The sequence below is a fragment of the Diplotaxodon limnothrissa genome, linkage group LG11, assembly GCF_057381915.1.
Source record: "Diplotaxodon limnothrissa isolate DT_005_m linkage group LG11, D_limnothrissa_male_GT1.1, whole genome shotgun sequence".
NCBI lineage: Eukaryota > Metazoa > Chordata > Actinopteri > Cichliformes > Cichlidae > Diplotaxodon > Diplotaxodon limnothrissa.
This window is the reverse complement of record NC_140606.1, coordinates 32,791,056-32,808,479: the sequence shown is the minus strand read 5'-3', so window position 1 is coordinate 32,808,479 and position 17,424 is coordinate 32,791,056. Positions and strand designations below refer to the sequence as shown.

Below are 17,424 nucleotides of genomic sequence, written 5' to 3'. Positions count from 1 at the left end.
AAAATTATGTTTTATTACATTTACAGTGATGTCATGTTATTTTACATTTGACATGTAAAATCGCAGTCTATTTATGTAAATTTAATGATATTCTTGGAAAACAGTACAAAACTGTAAAATACACAGTGAAATACTTTTATATTACAATTTTTTTTACAGTGCAGTTTCTGCTGCCGCATTCAGATGGTTGGGTCAGAATTTGATCTAAACAACATGAAATAATGGATTCAATCTGCCTTCTATCAACGCTTCAGCCTAGTGGTGTTGTAATTACAACTCTTTCTCCAATCGATCTTTCTGAGTTAACTTCAATAATTACTTCCTCCAAACCATCAACGTGTCTTTTAGACCCCATTCCTGCCATTAATTAATGCTTCAATCTTAAATATGATCAACCTATCTCTAATAATCGGCTATGTACCACAAGCCTTCAAGCTGGCTGTAGTTAAACCTTTACTTAAAAAGCCATCCCTAGACCCAGCTGCTGTCTTAGCTAATTATAGGCCAATCTCCAACTTTCCTTTCATATCAAAAATTCTTGAAAGAGTAGTTGTCAAACAGCTAACAGATCATCTGCAGAGGAATGGCTTATTTGAAGAGTTTCAGTCAGGTTTCAGAGATCATCACAGCACAGAAACAGCTTTACTGAAGGTTACAAATGATCTTCTTATTAGAATATTAGCGCCAAATCACAACAACAGTCGCCTTAAGGTGCTTTATATTGTAAGGTAGACCCTACAATAATACATACAGAGAAAAAACCAACAATCACATGACCCCCTATGAGCAAGTATGTTTGCGACAGTGGGAAGGAAAAAACTCCCTTTTAACAGGAAGAAACCTCCAGCAGAACCAGGCTCAGGGAGGGGCGCCCATCTGCTTCAACTGGTTGGGGTGATAGAAGCAAAGGACATGATTTCAGTGTAAGCTGCCAGTATTATCCAACATGATCTGACAGCAGCTCATTTACAGTTTTATGGAATGTGAGGCTGTTTAGAAAATCTGTAAATGTAACACACAGGGTTTGCGCATATCATATGATTATAGTTTATGATGTTGTGGTGTATCATTGAATTATTGTACAGTTAAATCCTTTCATCTGACTTACTTAAGTGCCCACATGGAGTAGAACCATTGGAAAGTATTTTTGAGTGCATATCCTGATCCTTACATAACTTATTCCCATATTTGTTTGTGTTTTTGTAAAAATTCCATAAAATGTTTTTTACAAAAACATAAAAAAATTCCAAATGAGGCATTCAAAGTCAAAATTAACCCTTTATTCAATTTCATAGAAAACATCTGTTTACAATGTAATCATTGGAAAAGTGCAGAACAGAACGACAAGTCCTTGTGATCACAAGAGAAAATAGTTATAGGAACTCACACTACCAGCAGGAAAGGAGTAGCTCCCATTGCACAGCAATGTTTCCTGTCTTTTTTCACACAGAAAGCAAGTAAAAGTAGGGACTGAAACTATCACTGACTACCAGTCAAATACTGTAAAAAGAAAAAGTATGTTGTGCCATGTAGATATGTAGATTTAACTTGCGACTTCAGCATAAAACAAGCCTGTGTTCTGGCTTAGGTTTATTCAACAGCATGCTCTGAAGTTACAATAAACTGTATGTGTTTCTTTATTAACCAGAGCACAGCAGAGGTCTGCAGGCATGAGATAACTCATGGTTTAAAAGTGTTTTTTGGAATCCAAGACTCAGAAACATTTAATGCCTGTTTTCAGTGAACCTGTTCGTTATCTCCAAATTCCATTTCCTGTTAGAAAAGACTGTAAACAAACATATTGTACTGTAGTGGTTGCGGATGTGTTGAAATGAACATTTACTCTGAACATTTCCAAGTGTATATTCGTCTTATAGTAGTCTAAGCAAAGCCCGTTCATTTTCCCTAATCTCTTCACAAGATGGGGTAGCTAGCGAGGTTGGTGATGCCGCAGAGGTTGCCACGGTTACGTGCCATCAGGATGTATCCCTTGTTGCCCCATTCCTCACCCCAGCTGTGAAGAAAAGCCAAAAGACGGAGTTAAGATGGAACGATGGAGACAATGAAATATCGCCAGGAGTCAAACAGCATTTCAGCTTATCATTTTGACAGATGACATGAAAACAAATCAACAAACAACCAACACTTAATTTTAGTGGACATTTGAGCCACCTGATGCCATTCAGACAAGTGACATGTCCCACCTGTTCTTGACAATCCAGTACTTCTTCCCCTTGGTGTTCACTCCATAGCCTACTGCCAGTACGGCATGATTGACGTCATCTTTGTTACAGTTGGGATCGTAGTAAACACCTGGGTTCACAACAGAGAGAGAGAGAAAAAAAGAGTGAGCTGCATTAGTGAACAGTGCATAAACGATGTACCTCGCACACTTTTTAATGTTGAATATAACCAGAAAGCTGTTGATGTGTTATGTTTAATTGTTTTACTAGTTTTACTAGGTGTGAACTCCATGTTTAGGTGATTTAATTCATATTTAATGAAGAAATCCTGACTAAACAGGCCCTTAAATTCTAGGATTTTATTCCACACACTTTCCTTCCCTTATATGAAGTAGGTGCAGGTAACAATTTCATTTGACCAGACATATGAGAAGTTCATATGTTCATATACCATGCTTGTAGAACTGGAAGCTGCTCTGTTGTGCATCGATGCCCACAGACACTGGACCAACTTTGTAGAGTGCAACAGCCAGCGCGCGCTCATTACCCACTGGGATCTCCTTGTAGCCTTTGCACTGGGCTGCCATGCCTGATGCATTGTAGCGGCAGGTCTGATCCTGCAGGCAAGACAAAGGAGGAGAAAATGCTAAAAGCGTTTGTTGCCGATTTTAAAAGTGTCAATTCTTGATATTTAAGATGCTACTTTTCATGTCCTTACCTCACAGTATAATCATATTTAGGTAGAATATCGAATTTTAATCCAATGGTTATTACTGATTAACCGACAATAAAAGAAAGTTAATAATTGCTGTATAAAATCAATAGTCAAAATACTTGCTATGCAAGGTTTTAGTACCTTGTGACTCTTCTGTCACATGTTATATCACATGATGTGTTTGGTGCAATTCCAACTAGCCAAACAATAGAGAGACGGCAGATTTTTATCATTACCGAGCAGATGTACTTCCTTCTCATATTACCAAATGACTAAAGAGGAAACTATGCTCACTCTGTGGGAGAGTTTCCACTTCATCATTTCTGCTGAATCACCTCCCTCTGGTAAGATGTTTGCAGCTACTTTACTGTCAAAATGAAATATTTTCTTCCTCGTTGCATGTTGTTGGTGAAGCGTGTGAAGGGGACAAACGTGACACCCTCACAGCCAAGTGAGAACCTCTTCACCATCTATGCATCTGCAGCTAACAGCTGATTACTGGGTATTATTTATAACAACTAGGTTAAAAGACTTTTTGTGCAAAGCTTCTTTGTAAGAGTGCCTTACCAGAACAACTTCGAGCTTATCTTAAGTACTGGAAGAGGTGGGGCAATCACTCATTTAAAAAACAACAAACACCAACTAAATTATACTTGTTTATTACTTTAAAAACCCCCGCTTGACTGCTTTGGACCATCTTGCTTTTATGTGTTCAAGCACCCAGTGATATTAAAATATAAGTGCTTAGTTTATAGAGGATGTGGCACTCACTACATGAAACGAACTCAAGTGAAAGGCTCAGATTAATAAGCTACTTCAAGTTTAGTTGTGTGTTTGGCAGAGTGGGTTGCTCACCTGTCCAACATATGGGTAGGCCGCTTCAGAGTCAATACCTCCATTTTCATTCACATACTGGAAGGCATTGGTCATGTAGCCTCCTCCACAGCCGTCGTTCTCTGTAACACAGTCCACCAGGTTCTGAGGACTGAGGTCAACGAGCTGCCCGGTCTGCTTGGCCAACTGCCCCTCAAGGGCCCCGGCAGAGCTAAAGGCCCAGCAGGAGCCACAGGAGCCCTGTCAGGGGTCAAAGAAAGACTGGTGAGTAAGAGGTTTAGTTTGATATGTACATACCACTGTGACTGGACTGTTGCTGACAACAGTAAGAGGAAACTAAGCCGACATGGAAGCTATAATCAGCAGAAATGTAAGAAACCCAGACCAGACCAGAGTTGGTAGGAAACAGGAATAAATGTGCACATTGTAAGGAAATATAAACCCAGCTGTTCTGATAGGCATTATTTGTTAAGCAAACCATTTGCAGAGAGCCTGTTTTTTTCCTATAAAATAATCAGTCATCAAGGAATAACAGCATATTTAAACCATATTTATCATATTAAAGAGAATCATTTAAACAGATTAAATCAACATCACAGCAAATGCTGTGTCTTCTCCTGTCTGTCCACCGGGAGGCAGACTGTGACCACATTGACAATGAAAGAAAGCCATTTCTGTTTGCTGATCGAAATTCTGTAACTGCTGTGAATTTGGGTTGTAAATAGAATCAGCTGCTGGGCAGTTTGTGGTGTTCAGTAATGTCGAAACAGTGTTAATGACACACAGTGAGAAATGGGCTTTTTTACAGGTCTGGACTGACACATCCAGCGCTAATGAATCACTGACACCGCCATCGTGTTTGGCTTTCACCCAGGAAACAGGGACTTGCTGTAATATAGATGAACGTTTATGTTGACTTTAAATGAAAAGGTTATTCTTGTTAACATGTGTTGGGTGTAACTAATGCTTCTGTGCCTGAAAAGGAACAGATCCCTTTCCCTGCATGTTATGAACAACCTCCCTGGAGGAGTGCATGATGTAATAACACTAGGTTAATGCTTACAGCTCTGAAACGCTTACATGTCCACATACATTTGGCTTTAAAGTGCGTCTAGAAGTAGAAGGACCCATTTCAATCTTATTCCCTATTCAGACGAACAAATAATAGCTTATTATTTTCTTTTTTTTGGCCTTCATTTTGAAATATCTGAGTCTTCACACCTCTAATGCTCCACCTCACTCTGCTGCTTAGAGATGCCCCAATTAAAAACGTTGTAAATCTGAAATCAGATCGCTGAATGTTGTTTGTGGCTTTGAGCTCAGCGATAACAGAAATTTGCCTGAAATGAAGAAAACATCAGAAACAGAATTCAGTCATCATAAAAGGAGCTCAGGATGAAGCAGCAGAACTGTTAGTATGCAGAGACTGCAACCAGTCTGCTGCATAATTCATGAACCACAAGCACCAAAGCAAGAGCTAAAAAAAAAAAAAAAAATCCTGTTTATGGCTGTGTGTTCAAATACATCCGCCAGGGGGAGACAACGTAACACACAAGCCCTCAAATTTATGTTTTACTAATTTATATTATCTATCACAGTTACCTATTTTTGACACTCATATAACAATGATTTCTATCATAATTTGTTATCACAATAAAGAAACTGTTGAACATTGTAAAACATTTCCTACAAGTATATTCACCAATTCCACCAGATGAATGTTGTTTACATAAATGGTTGTTTAATTTGCTCTTAACGACCAATTACATCTAATAATGAAGGCCTTTGTTACCAAGTCAATTAACCATGAGAACAGCCTGTTACTTTTAGTGTTGATCTGAGCATTAAGTGGGACTGGTTACGTCTTTAAATGTTTAAATAAACGCTGCAAAGTATTTTTCTGAATCCTTTTTCTTTTTTCGAGGTTACAGTAAAAAAAAAAAAAATCTTCACAAATTGTGAATTACATTCAATTTTTTCAAGGCAACAGGCTGCTGAATCTTTTCATTTATACTAGAGATGAATATAAAGGTGTTCACCTACACTTACATAAAACTTTTTAAAACTATTCATTTCTGATTTCAGATGGTTTCATAAACATCTACTTTGACTTTGTGTAAAACAATGTCAGATATTGCCACTGAACACAACATAAAATGTGTAACTGAAATCCCAGTTGATGTCATTATTCTTGCCTCTGCCTTCAACAGTAACAGTTCCCCACAGAAATCACAGAGGTTTTGAGTTTCACTCTTAAAACTTTTCCTGAAAATAGCCCTAGGAACTTTTTCTTAGTTCTCCACAAACTTTTAAACAAACAATCATATGCCAGAGCCCACAGGAATCCTAACTGTAGATTACTCTGCTAAAATCTACAAAAACTTCCTCCAGTAAGAAACCTGCTGTTTCAGATTTGATTTCCAAGAACTGTGACAGAGCAGATTGTCTCTGTCCTCTGTCCTGTTTGGTCTGCCCCGTGTTGCGATATGCTACACTGTACTTGATCACGTTAAATGTTTCCATTACACAAGCTGTGCCCTTGTGCTGCTATCAATTGTGTGTTGACTGACACATTTCATTTGAATGCTATCTCTAAAACACTTGCACTGAATCTATTTATTCACACATTTCTGATTCATGCTTTTTTTTTGTTAAGTGCCTATTTCTTTCTTTATTAAAAGCAGTAGCCACACATGTTTTTTTATGCTCACTTGGTCAGTGAATTGTGGTTGTGAAAAAAAAAACAAGTTAAAGCCGCACTTTGACAGTTAAAGAGCTGCTTTCTGAAAACCAACACATGCAGCTAATGATACCAAACAACAACATTTCAGCTGATGATATTAATCCACACTGACAGAAACTAGTCAAATATTATTCAGTTCTCACCTGGTTCTTAACTGAAGTCACCATGCCCTTTTTGCGGTAGTCAACAGATTTGGGAATTTTGGAGGGCATGTCATCCATAGCCAGTGTGAAACTGCGCTCCTGGTTCACTGGGATTTGCAGGCCAGTCATCTTCTCAACCACCTCCTCTGAGGTCTGCATGAACAGAAACACAGTTAAGGTATTTTAAATTGTGTTTCACATCGTAGGGATGTTACTGAATGAACATTTGAACAAAGTTGTAGTCGGGGTCATAGGTCATAACATCCAGGCAATGGGATTTTTGAATAATTGAATGAGAGAAAGTGTTCTTGAAAAAGAACCAGAGTGCCGGGGGGAGCTGGAATACAAAAAGATTTTCAAATGTGCATATGACAAACTGCAGACTTCAAGAAACTGCAGGCAAAGGAGTAAAGGAGAGAGGGATATAAAGAGGTCAAAGGGAATTCAAATTTGTCTGGATTCCCTGGGGCTTTTATTACAGCTGAGTCTAAAAGTAGAAAGATCATTAATGGAAGAAATACAGGCCATCTGTTAATTTCGTTTATTTAATTTAAGTGCTTTCAATCAAAATGGAAAAGCATCCTTCATTTCCCACCACCTGTTATTTCATAAACATGAAATTGGCCATTTGTCAAGAATTCAGATGCGCATACTTGTTCTATCACTAATAAATGAGCTTGAGCCCTGCCATGTTGTGCTTCATTTCTGGAGCAGCCTTTTAAAGCCTCTCCGTGTTGATGAAAAAAAGCCACCATCAGTCACAACCCATGCTGGCATGTCACTGACACCGGCTGATTTAAGGACACCAAACCCAGTTTCACATCAAGGGGCTGCAGCATGCATTAGTGAATAAAAAAAGCAGAGATGACAAACCGACTGCAGCTGCAAAAAGCCAAAACTGCTGAAGAAAACATGAATGTGACATGCAGGAGCTATTTTTTACTGTCAAAATTACCCAGATCTTACTCAAACAAGCAAAATATTTGCTGTTCCAGTTTCTCAAAAAGGTGGATTTGATTGTGTCTAGCGTCATACATGAAAGATGTACCAGAAGAAACAAAATATTTTGTACTTTAGTATATTCAAATCTATGTTGGTGTGTTACACACTGCAAGTGACATGTATAAAAAATAGGGACAGATGGTCTTATAGAGATGTAATGTGCTGGGATCACATACATGTCAAAAACAAGATGTAAAAAAAGTGAACATGGAGTCGTGATTAGGACAGAGATGTGCCAGACTGCATGACGATCCACAACCAATAAGAGCGTCTGGTTTTTCAGAAACAGGCTTCTGGGACGAGCAGTGTGAGCTATGGTATGTCCACTGACTCTTCTTTTTGTCAGGTTTTAGACAAAGTCTAAACCAGTGTCCTTACGGTAATTATGATGCACTTCATGGAATAAAAAGTTTTATCTGGTATTTGACAAGATTGAACTCACCATGTCTCCCAGATGGTTCATCCCCATCTCAAAGGAGTGAATGCCCAGCGCGGCCTCCTCGTTGTGAGCCTCAATCATGCGCATATTCTTCTCCCAAATGGCCCTGCGGATCCCCTCCTCACCCTGAGGGGAACAAAAGTACACGTCACTGTACTTAAGTTAAAAAAGAGCTCCCTGGCTTACACTTACAAAACAATCCACATTTTTAGAAGCTTTAAAAGTATCACAAATAAATATTATAGCAGATGTTATAAAGAAGTCATTATCATTTCGTTGCTTCCATTATTATTAGAAACAACGGTGACCCTCCTAATATGAACAACAAGAGGACTTTTACTTTCTAGGATGATGATGCAGCCTCACTTTTGAACTGGTGTGAATGGTTTTCTTATAAAAAAATCTTTATAAAAAATAAAAGAAACACTTTTTCCAGTCTTAAAGTTTGCTTTCCTTGTTTCTACACTCATGCACGAACACCTGACAGCTGAAAGAAACTAATCTAGGCAAACAGGACAAATTTGCATTATAATTAGCAGATTAAAAAAAAGCTTGTCTGTGTTACAGCCCCATTTCATTAATTAGGTCAATTAAACCAGTGCACATTCACACAACAATCTTCCCTACAGATTATACATATGTGGGTTAAAACATTAGTTTGCCTTTATTCAAATTCCACCACTATGTGTCATCCACGAAAGAGTAATATTATAATATGGAAGTGAGATAGAGCCAAGTGTTTGGTATTGAGAAAATCAAATATGCTCTACTTAGTAGTCTAGGTAATCTCACCAATGATTAGCATAACTATAAGCATTATTTCCATCTTGATATTCATTCCAGTAATGGAAAATGTAAATATGGTAAGGGGACTTTGATTATATTAGATCAGTGATGCCAATTCAAAGAAGGTTGAAAAGCTCTCCTGTGCATAAATACTGATTAAAATCACCATGAGGGGGAGAGAGAGATGTCTTTTCTTCACACTACAGAAACACATGTTATAAAAACTATATACGCACATTCAGTTCATGAATCAAAGCACATGTAACTATACACACTCATGAAAACTAGACATAAACACACACACACATGCCCCAGCTGTGGGGTGCTGACCTCTAGCTTGAGGTGAAGAGCAGAAGGATAACAGATGCTCAGTGAGCATTCATGGAGTAAATCACAGTCCGCTATGGTTTAAGAGCAAACTGCAAACAACCCCTTCTTCACAGCCAGGAAGAGAAACAGAGTATAGGGATTTTTTTGCCGCAGAGAAACCGAGAAAGAGGAGTGGAGGACTTTCCTCTGTTAGAAATTTCTGGCTCTGGTGATATGACACATAAAAAGCTAATGATAAAACTAAATTACAAAATATGCTAGGATTTTTTTCTCCTCTTGTTTCATAATATCATTAAATAATGATTTAAATACCCATAGTTGTTGAATTAGTCTTTTAAACTGAAAAGTGTTGAATTATACTAAACAAAAAAACAAAAATTTAAAGTTTAAAGGAGGATCCAAACATCTACTGGTTATGGATGAGAAAGTTGGACTGACAGAAAATTGCATGTCCTGCTTAAGGTAAGCTTCTGTCTGTTTAATTTTCAGCCAAAACAAAGAAGAAGATCAACCAGTGCTGCCATCAAGTAAGGAGGTAAAATTATCAACAGTTTAAACATAACTGATTCGATCATATAAAACAAAATGTGACTGGGGAAGCATATTTGTTCCCTGTTAATGTTGCTGATGCTTCCTTCTGTGACTCTCTGGCTTTACCTGATCTGCTGTTAGCGTTTCTGCCAAAATAACTGAAACTGGTGGAGCTTCCTTAAAAAGGGCAGCTTAGCCTGCAGACTTACAGAAGCCTGTCTTGGGCTAAGATGTGGAACATGCTGTGTATAAATAAAATATGAGTCTTTGCCACATGTGTATGCAAATGTATTAAACCATGTAAATTATAAATAACTACATGTTGCTGAGACTGGATGAGGTTTTTTTTAAGTCAAACATAGCATTGTGCAGTCATGTCTATTCCTTTTCAAGGAGCAAGTTGCATCAGATAAGGAAAACCAATGATGTTTTGAAACTGTGATATGCACATTTGATGGGAAAGCACATAATGTGCATATTTTTTTATTTCATTATTTCATTTTAGAATTAATGTATTCACCAAAGGCTTCACCAATACTGCTCTCAGTTTTGTTTTCAGGTTTAGTGTTTTATTTGTAGAAGTCCTCTTTCAGGAAAATCAGATTTAAAAAGAAGCATCTGCTTTTTAAAAACAAAATCTTTATATTTCCTACCTTATATTTAAGTTTTCTTTGTGCTATTTATATCTCTTAATTTTATCATTATTTTAACTCTAAAACAATAGTAACACACACTCACCAAGCCATTGTATTCTTTCCTATGTGTGCTCTTCCACTCTTCCCACTGGGCATCCAAAGAGTATTCATCAAAACGGCCCAGCGCAGAGGTAGCCAGCAACAGCACACACACAAGTGGCAACATCCTAAAAGAACAAAAAACACCTTCATGTTTTTATTTATACCAAACCCAAAAGTTTTTTTTATTAACAAAGTTTTATTTTTTACAATAGAGTTTTCATATTTCAAAAGTGTCACAACATTATAATTAGGGTATGTGTACGCATATAAAATATCTCAGTGTTATCTTATGGGTGTCCAAGAGAGGAGTTACTGTCAAAATTCCCATTCAGAAACAGAAACAGTTTACCATATGAACTTGCTGGAGAAGCTTAGGTTTGAATCAGGTCACTTCTTCATTTATAACCTTCCTGTCTGCACTCGACTGTCATAAGGATAAAAGCTAATATATATATCTATCAATATCTATATATGCTTTCCTATAATCCAGTGAGAGCATTGTGTTTCTGCAGGGGTTTACTCTCATGTGGTTGGTTTCATTATCTCAATCATGCCACAGTGACAAAAACAAAATGCTAAGTTGCACTTCTTGGGAAACAAACCTCTATTCCATGTTTTGGTTTGAGACAGGAAACTCTCAGGATAATTCTTATATGATTTTTAACGAATTTCACTTTCGTTTTCAGGGTCAGACCGGACAATGCTGGATATAGTTTGACAGCAAACGTGAATGACAGCTACAGGATGAAGTCTCAAACACAACTGAACTCCACTGAGAAAATGTTTTCACTCTCGCTCTCATCAGTGATTCAAACATTTTAACTGTGGGTTTTTTAAGTCCAGGCAGTGTGAAATTTTTTCTCTGCCTTTGTTTCTTGGGCTTTCTGAGTCCATCTTATATTTTAATACATTGTGCTTCTAATCTGCATTTGTGGGCTTTGTTTCCAGTAAAGGTCGCTGACCTTGGAGTTTCTCTTAACTAAGAGCAGAAAACAATATTTCCTTTTGTTTTCTTTTCTTTTTCTTTTTGATTCCTGCTTCCTACACTCATGGATTATACACAGCATGGCTTCACCTTTGGGTGAAAATCTATGTTTTAAATAGAGCAATCCCATGATACATGCCAGTAATTCAGCATATGTGCACAATGCTGAGTATGAGTCACAAGACTTCTCCCTGTGGTAGCTTATGTTTTGAAAATAAATTTATATTTTGCATAAAACATTAGCATTCATGACTTTTTTCACATTCCCAGATGTGTGTTTTTTTTTTTTTTTTTTTTTGCATTGGTATGTCAAACTTTCCAGAACTCAAACTGGCTGCCAGTAAATGTTACGTCTCCCTGCCCCCCTCTTCCAAGAATGACTCTATTAATGTGCAGTTGGGTCAAAATTGTTCTGTAATCTTTTTTAAGGCTGATTACTTTCTTAGCTGCAGAAAAGCTATGCATATATTTGAACCAACATTTATGGAAAAATCTCTTTCAAGGTCTTGAAAATCAGTTCATGTAATTAAGTAAGAGCCATGTCTAAGTTCAGTTCAGCTGAGTTGTTTTTACTTAAATACTAAAATATCAGAAAGCAGCAGTTCTTTCAAACTGATTTAAAGTTTAAAACAATAAAGTTACAACACGCACAAAAGAGCAAAAAAGATTTTGTGTGTTAGGAGTGTTAGGAGATCAGCAGTAAACAAACTTACCTGAAGTCCAAAAGTCAAAAAGCTCAGGGAATTCTTCCGAGTTTGACTTGGTCTTCCTCTGCTGCTGAAGTAGGTCAGTGGGCGAGTTTATATCGGCTGAATTTTGAGGAAGTACAATGGGAGCTCCAGGCCTGGGGAGGAGTTTTCTTCTAACATGGAGGGAAATTACATCTGGTTTCACTGAATAAACCGGATGATGTCAGGTGTCAGGTTACAGAGACATGTCTGAAAACTCCACAGAGGATGTGGCACTGCTGCAGTCTGGGTTAGTGCTTGAAGAACAACAAAGGTGCTTTGAAAAAAAAAAGACCTGGAACTTGGCCTTTCTTTACAAGTCTAACACTGATTATCTTTTATAGCAGAACATTGATTTATATACATGATCATGCTTTGTATTTTGTTCAAGAATCAAAGTGACCTTTTAGTCTGCTTTCAAGTTTACTCTAAATCATGAAGAAGAAGAATAATGCTAGGTTAACATAGATGAATGGATGGGTCTCTGAGTGATTAATTATTGAGCAAAGATATTTTTATTCCAAAAGGAAGGAAGGAAGGAAGGATGCAGCAAAAAAGGCACATGGAAAAAAACAGTATGGTACAAGTGTGTACAATGTAATAGTTGTCAGCCAATAAACTGGGTTACTCAGTTTGCACTAAAAATAATTTGACGGTGGGCACCAGCAGCGGCTGTTACAAGAAAACATGTCATCTCCTGCACTGCAAATTTAGTACTGCTATTATTTATTTAGCATTTAGTGTGGTCATTATGAGTATCACTGGAACCAAACCAACACGATAAGTCAAAATATTTGCAAAGTTTTTTTTCAGGCCTGTCGGCTGAAGATTTCCAGAGACTCTTCCAGCGCAATTTCTTTTGTCTCTTGTTATGCTGAAATTTTTCTCAGCAGAACATTTTCTCAGAACGTTCTGACACTTGGTGTGGAAAGGCTATTAAGGCTACTATATGTATTTTTTTATGTTCATTGTGTGTAACTGGAAAACAATTTCTCTACTTGAAGAATAAAAACCAAACGTGCTTATTTTAGATTTTAGATTAATTATACAAGAACACAGCATGTGAAACTTGATCATGAGTGGCAGTTTGATAAAAAAACATTCCCACGGCAGAATCCAAATAGGTCTTTGCCATATTTGTATTTGCTCCAATTTCTGTCTGTTTGGTGGTACTTCCTCTTGCTGTTAGTCATGTGTGTATATACATGAATGTGTCTTATGACTCCTATACTCATACTGTTGTCTAGCACATATCTAGACAGTGAATTAAATATAGGAGCATCCCGTGCAGCTGAGATGTCCAGTGATACATGTCCATGTTGCTACAAGTTAATCAGACGTATAATCATGTCTCCATGAACAATAACACATTGTTCAATGGAGAGGCCTTGCTAACACAAGTGCTTGCACTACCATTATCACAACTGCTATTACAAGATTATTCATGCATATCATTACATATCAGTCTATCATGTGTTTGTGATCTGGACAAATATATATTTATGCCACCTTGAACTTGAAACATACCAAGGTTTTGCAGGCAATGAAACTTTAAGATGCTAACATGATATTTTGGTGCACAGCTATGAACAATAAATGACAGGACTATACCTTGTCTTGTATTTATGTAAATTTAAATCTTTATTGGCTCCTTAATTCCCTAATCAGTAGTGGCTATTTTATGCATGTCCTTGCTCAATACAAAACATTGATCCAGCACAACATGAAGTTTCAGCAATTTGAAGTAAATCAGACAAGCATGTATTATGCTTTCCTGCAGCACTGCAAGGAAACAAAGGAAATTGAGATACCAGTTTGAGTTGTTTAAGTCAGACTCCTGTTGTCTCATGTTAGCTTGAGCTTGATGTGTTGCTGAAAAGAGACAATTTGTATGTAGAACCACGAGTGTGGATTTTGCTCCCCATAATTTATCTTGCCATTGCATTACTGAGGGATATCTTCAGGTGCTAAAAAAACTACGAGTGGCCATGAATCCATTTATAAGATGGACAATGACAATGATTTTTCCATCAATATCTAACTAAAACACCTTTTTAAACTCAATAGTATTAAAATCTAATCTAAACTCATTGAATACTGGAAGTAAATGAAGTTCTCTGTAATTCCGATTGCCACTCTGAGATGAAAACATCAAACTTGATGGCGAGTTAGGCCTGTAGAACTAATTTTATTGATAGCGGTAGATGAAGCCACAATTAAGCCACTACAAATACACAAAAATATACTAAATGGCAAAACAAGGTGGGACAATTAAAAAAATAGACATGAATTACCTTGTTATTACTATTGTTATTACTCTTGTTAAAGTTACATGTCATTGTTAGATATCTAGCTAAAAGCTGCTGATAGTGGATTGCAAGTCCACAGTGCACATTTTTTTTTACATTATTTGGCCTGATGGTGATATACTTTTATATTTTAATCTTTCTTGATAGATTTAAAATATGACTTTTGGTTTAAATAAATGAATTCTCCAAGATTTTTGTAAATTTCTGCGATGTTTAGCATATTTTTTTCATGAGTAGGTTCAGAGCTGTATTCTGTTTTGTTTGAATTAATTATCAAGTGATATTATTCTAACCACTTATGAAAATAGGTCATTGCAAAAGCAAGTTTTGAATACATGACACCAGCATGTATTAGACAAAAAGAAAATGATCCAGAATCCTGCCTTGTGGGACTCCTAAGGTTTAAAAAAGATATTACATGACTGATTTTACCCACTGGGACAGTTTAGTTAGAGGAAAACCATGAATATCAAAAGGCAAAAATTTAAATGAGCAGAGTTTGTTCAGCAGAATCCGACGATTTACAATTTCAAAGGCTTTATGAAAAAATCAATATGCAATCGGAGACGGTATCATACAGTGCACAAATGCAGCTGTCGCTCTCTCCTTTGCTGCTTCAGTTCTCCTCAAGGTCAAGAACAATCTTGGGTGCTGTGCTAAGATTCCTGTTGTGTTAAGATCTCTAGTGTGTTAAGTGCAGTGCAGGCAAGCAGCTCAAGGCAATGGCTTTCATCACTGACAGCTCACTATCTAACTGATCGATATTTTAACTGATGAAACATCTGCTCACTGGATTTCACCAGGCTGGAGAGTGCATCTTAAGCCTTTGTAAGACTCTTCCTTCCTCTTTGGCACTTTAGATAATGAGATTCATGAACGGGCGGTATTTTGATTGATCCACCATGCAGCACTCAACCCCAATCTTAGCATCAGGGAGCATACCATCTTGCAGCAGGTCATAACCTGTGTGTAAATGTATGTATTTGAGCAGATTGATTTATACAGGTATTCCTTACTAAAATGGTTACCTAGCAGTCCGTATAGCTCTGTTTTTTCTTCTTGAGTGCTAAAACAATCTATTAATATCTCCACATGGGGCTGATGCTGAGAATGCTTTTCTGCATTTATGACTTTTTCTCATGTGACCACTTGGCAGCCATTTTTTGTTCTTGTCTGACTCTTTGTTTTGAACAGTGAAAAGTACTCTGAGGCCCAGCTCAGCAGTAAATTCCTCTTGTCTTCCGTTTTTTCTCCTCCTATTAGGTCACATCTGTTTCCCATCTCAGCACATACTCACAACCCACCGCAAAACTGGAAACAGCTTACCTCCCAGAATCCTCTGCAAGTCATATGATCCTGACTCACCCCATCACGGGATAGGGTTGGGTTTTATCATTACAAAAACTGAACTGGCTCTGTAATAGCAAGAAATAGCCTTACATCACAGCGTTTAGGTACTGCAGAGTAAGCTGAGTGACATCTCATTTTCTATATGCATGTATATGGCTCTCAGAGGACAGATTATATGCCCCGAATGCTGTAACTTGTTGAAATCCATTGCATTTGAGCACCATAGAAAATCAGGCTTCATTCAGATTCTTTCCCCCTGGCAATCTAGTGAGAAAGCCCAAGAGGCTTTAAATTCTCATCTGAACTGCGTGCACTTTTCATTGACCAGTTCAGAGATTAGTGCCGCAGACACCAAAGAGGTTTTAAAGGCTTGTTTTGATTCCAACAGATTAGACAGTGTTGTCTTTTTTCATTCCAAGCTCAAATTGTTTATAGCAGGGGGAAAAAACCCATTACGTGTATACTGAGTTGTTGTTGTCTGAGCCATGCATGTCCTGCTTTCTCTATGAAAACACGAGTGTCTGTGTTTTACATTAAAAATGAAGAGGAGATGTTTGTCATGCCCTAAAAGCTGCCATTCAGTTTTGCTGTATAATTCTGTCTAGAAATAAGAGTAGTGGCCTGAAGCCAGGTGCATCTTTGTGTTACTGATGCTATTCTTCTAGAATTGTCAAATTTGTCTAAGGTATTTCTGAAAATTTGTTTCTGATGGATTTTCAGTACCTAGAGTGAAGACAAGACTTCAGGAAGTTACTGCTTCTGGTCACACAAAAAACTCTTTTCATACTTACATTTTTAGAATTCCTCAATTAGTAAATTAGCAAATATTAAAGCTGTTTCACTACTTGTGACTGTATGAAAGCTTCCTGCTATAATAATCCCCATTTCTGTTTCTGAATTTGATCCATTTTATTATGTAAATAAGGCTTTTTATGTCACCAAGAACAGAGGTGAGTGTGATTCTTCTGATCAGAAGAGTCACATACTGGCGTCTATAATAATAATAGGAATAATTTTCCAAGAGCGTTAAATCAAATTTCCCATATTACATGTTGCAAATGAAAGTAGCCAATATGTTTCAGTACAATCTGTATAGCTCATGCAACACACTGAAAGATAATAGCAAAGTAATAGTGGGAACAAATTAGTGCCACCTGGTGGCTTCTTGCGCCTCCTGTCAGAATTTACAGTAAATTTAACATCGTAAAGTGGTCATATAATCATATATACCAAAATGATAAATTTCATATTTTTTCAAGCTCCATTTCTTTTATCATGGCTTATGTCCAATTCAGGCAAAGCTGACACACTGGCACAGCTGATGTGTATCTGAGAGCGTGTCATGAGAGACATTTTCCATTGAATGTCAATTCAGTGTTCAAACAAAGTAAATTCATAAGGTACTTCCAAAAGCAGCACTGAGAGGGATGTGTGCAGCAATGAGCGACACATACAGTATGTGCAATAAAGCAGCCAGGAGCCACTGGGGCTTTGTGCTAATACCATATTACTCCTGAGGATATAATATCCACGATGACCTTCAGTTTCATTTGTACATTTCAGTAACTTGTCTTCATGGGAAAGCAATTATTTTTTACTGTTGAGTAGC

General features: G+C 37.3%; 1 protein-coding gene across 1 annotated transcript; it reads right to left on the bottom strand.

Moving 5' to 3' along the window:
* Positions 1–1,282: 1,282 nt before the first annotated feature.
* Positions 1,283–12,211, bottom strand: ctsk (cathepsin K). The gene is made up of 8 exons (XM_085365855.1): positions 12,142–12,211; positions 10,445–10,568; positions 8,063–8,185; positions 6,619–6,771; positions 3,754–3,972; positions 2,635–2,800; positions 2,205–2,313; positions 1,283–2,014 (listed from the first exon to the last, which is right to left on the bottom strand). The coding sequence occupies exons 2-8, from the start codon at positions 10,565–10,567 to the stop codon at positions 1,915–1,917; spliced, it is 993 nt and encodes a 330-aa protein (XP_085221981.1). The 5' UTR covers position 10,568; positions 12,142–12,211; the 3' UTR covers positions 1,283–1,914.
* Between the last annotated feature and the right edge of the window lie 5,213 nt (positions 12,212–17,424).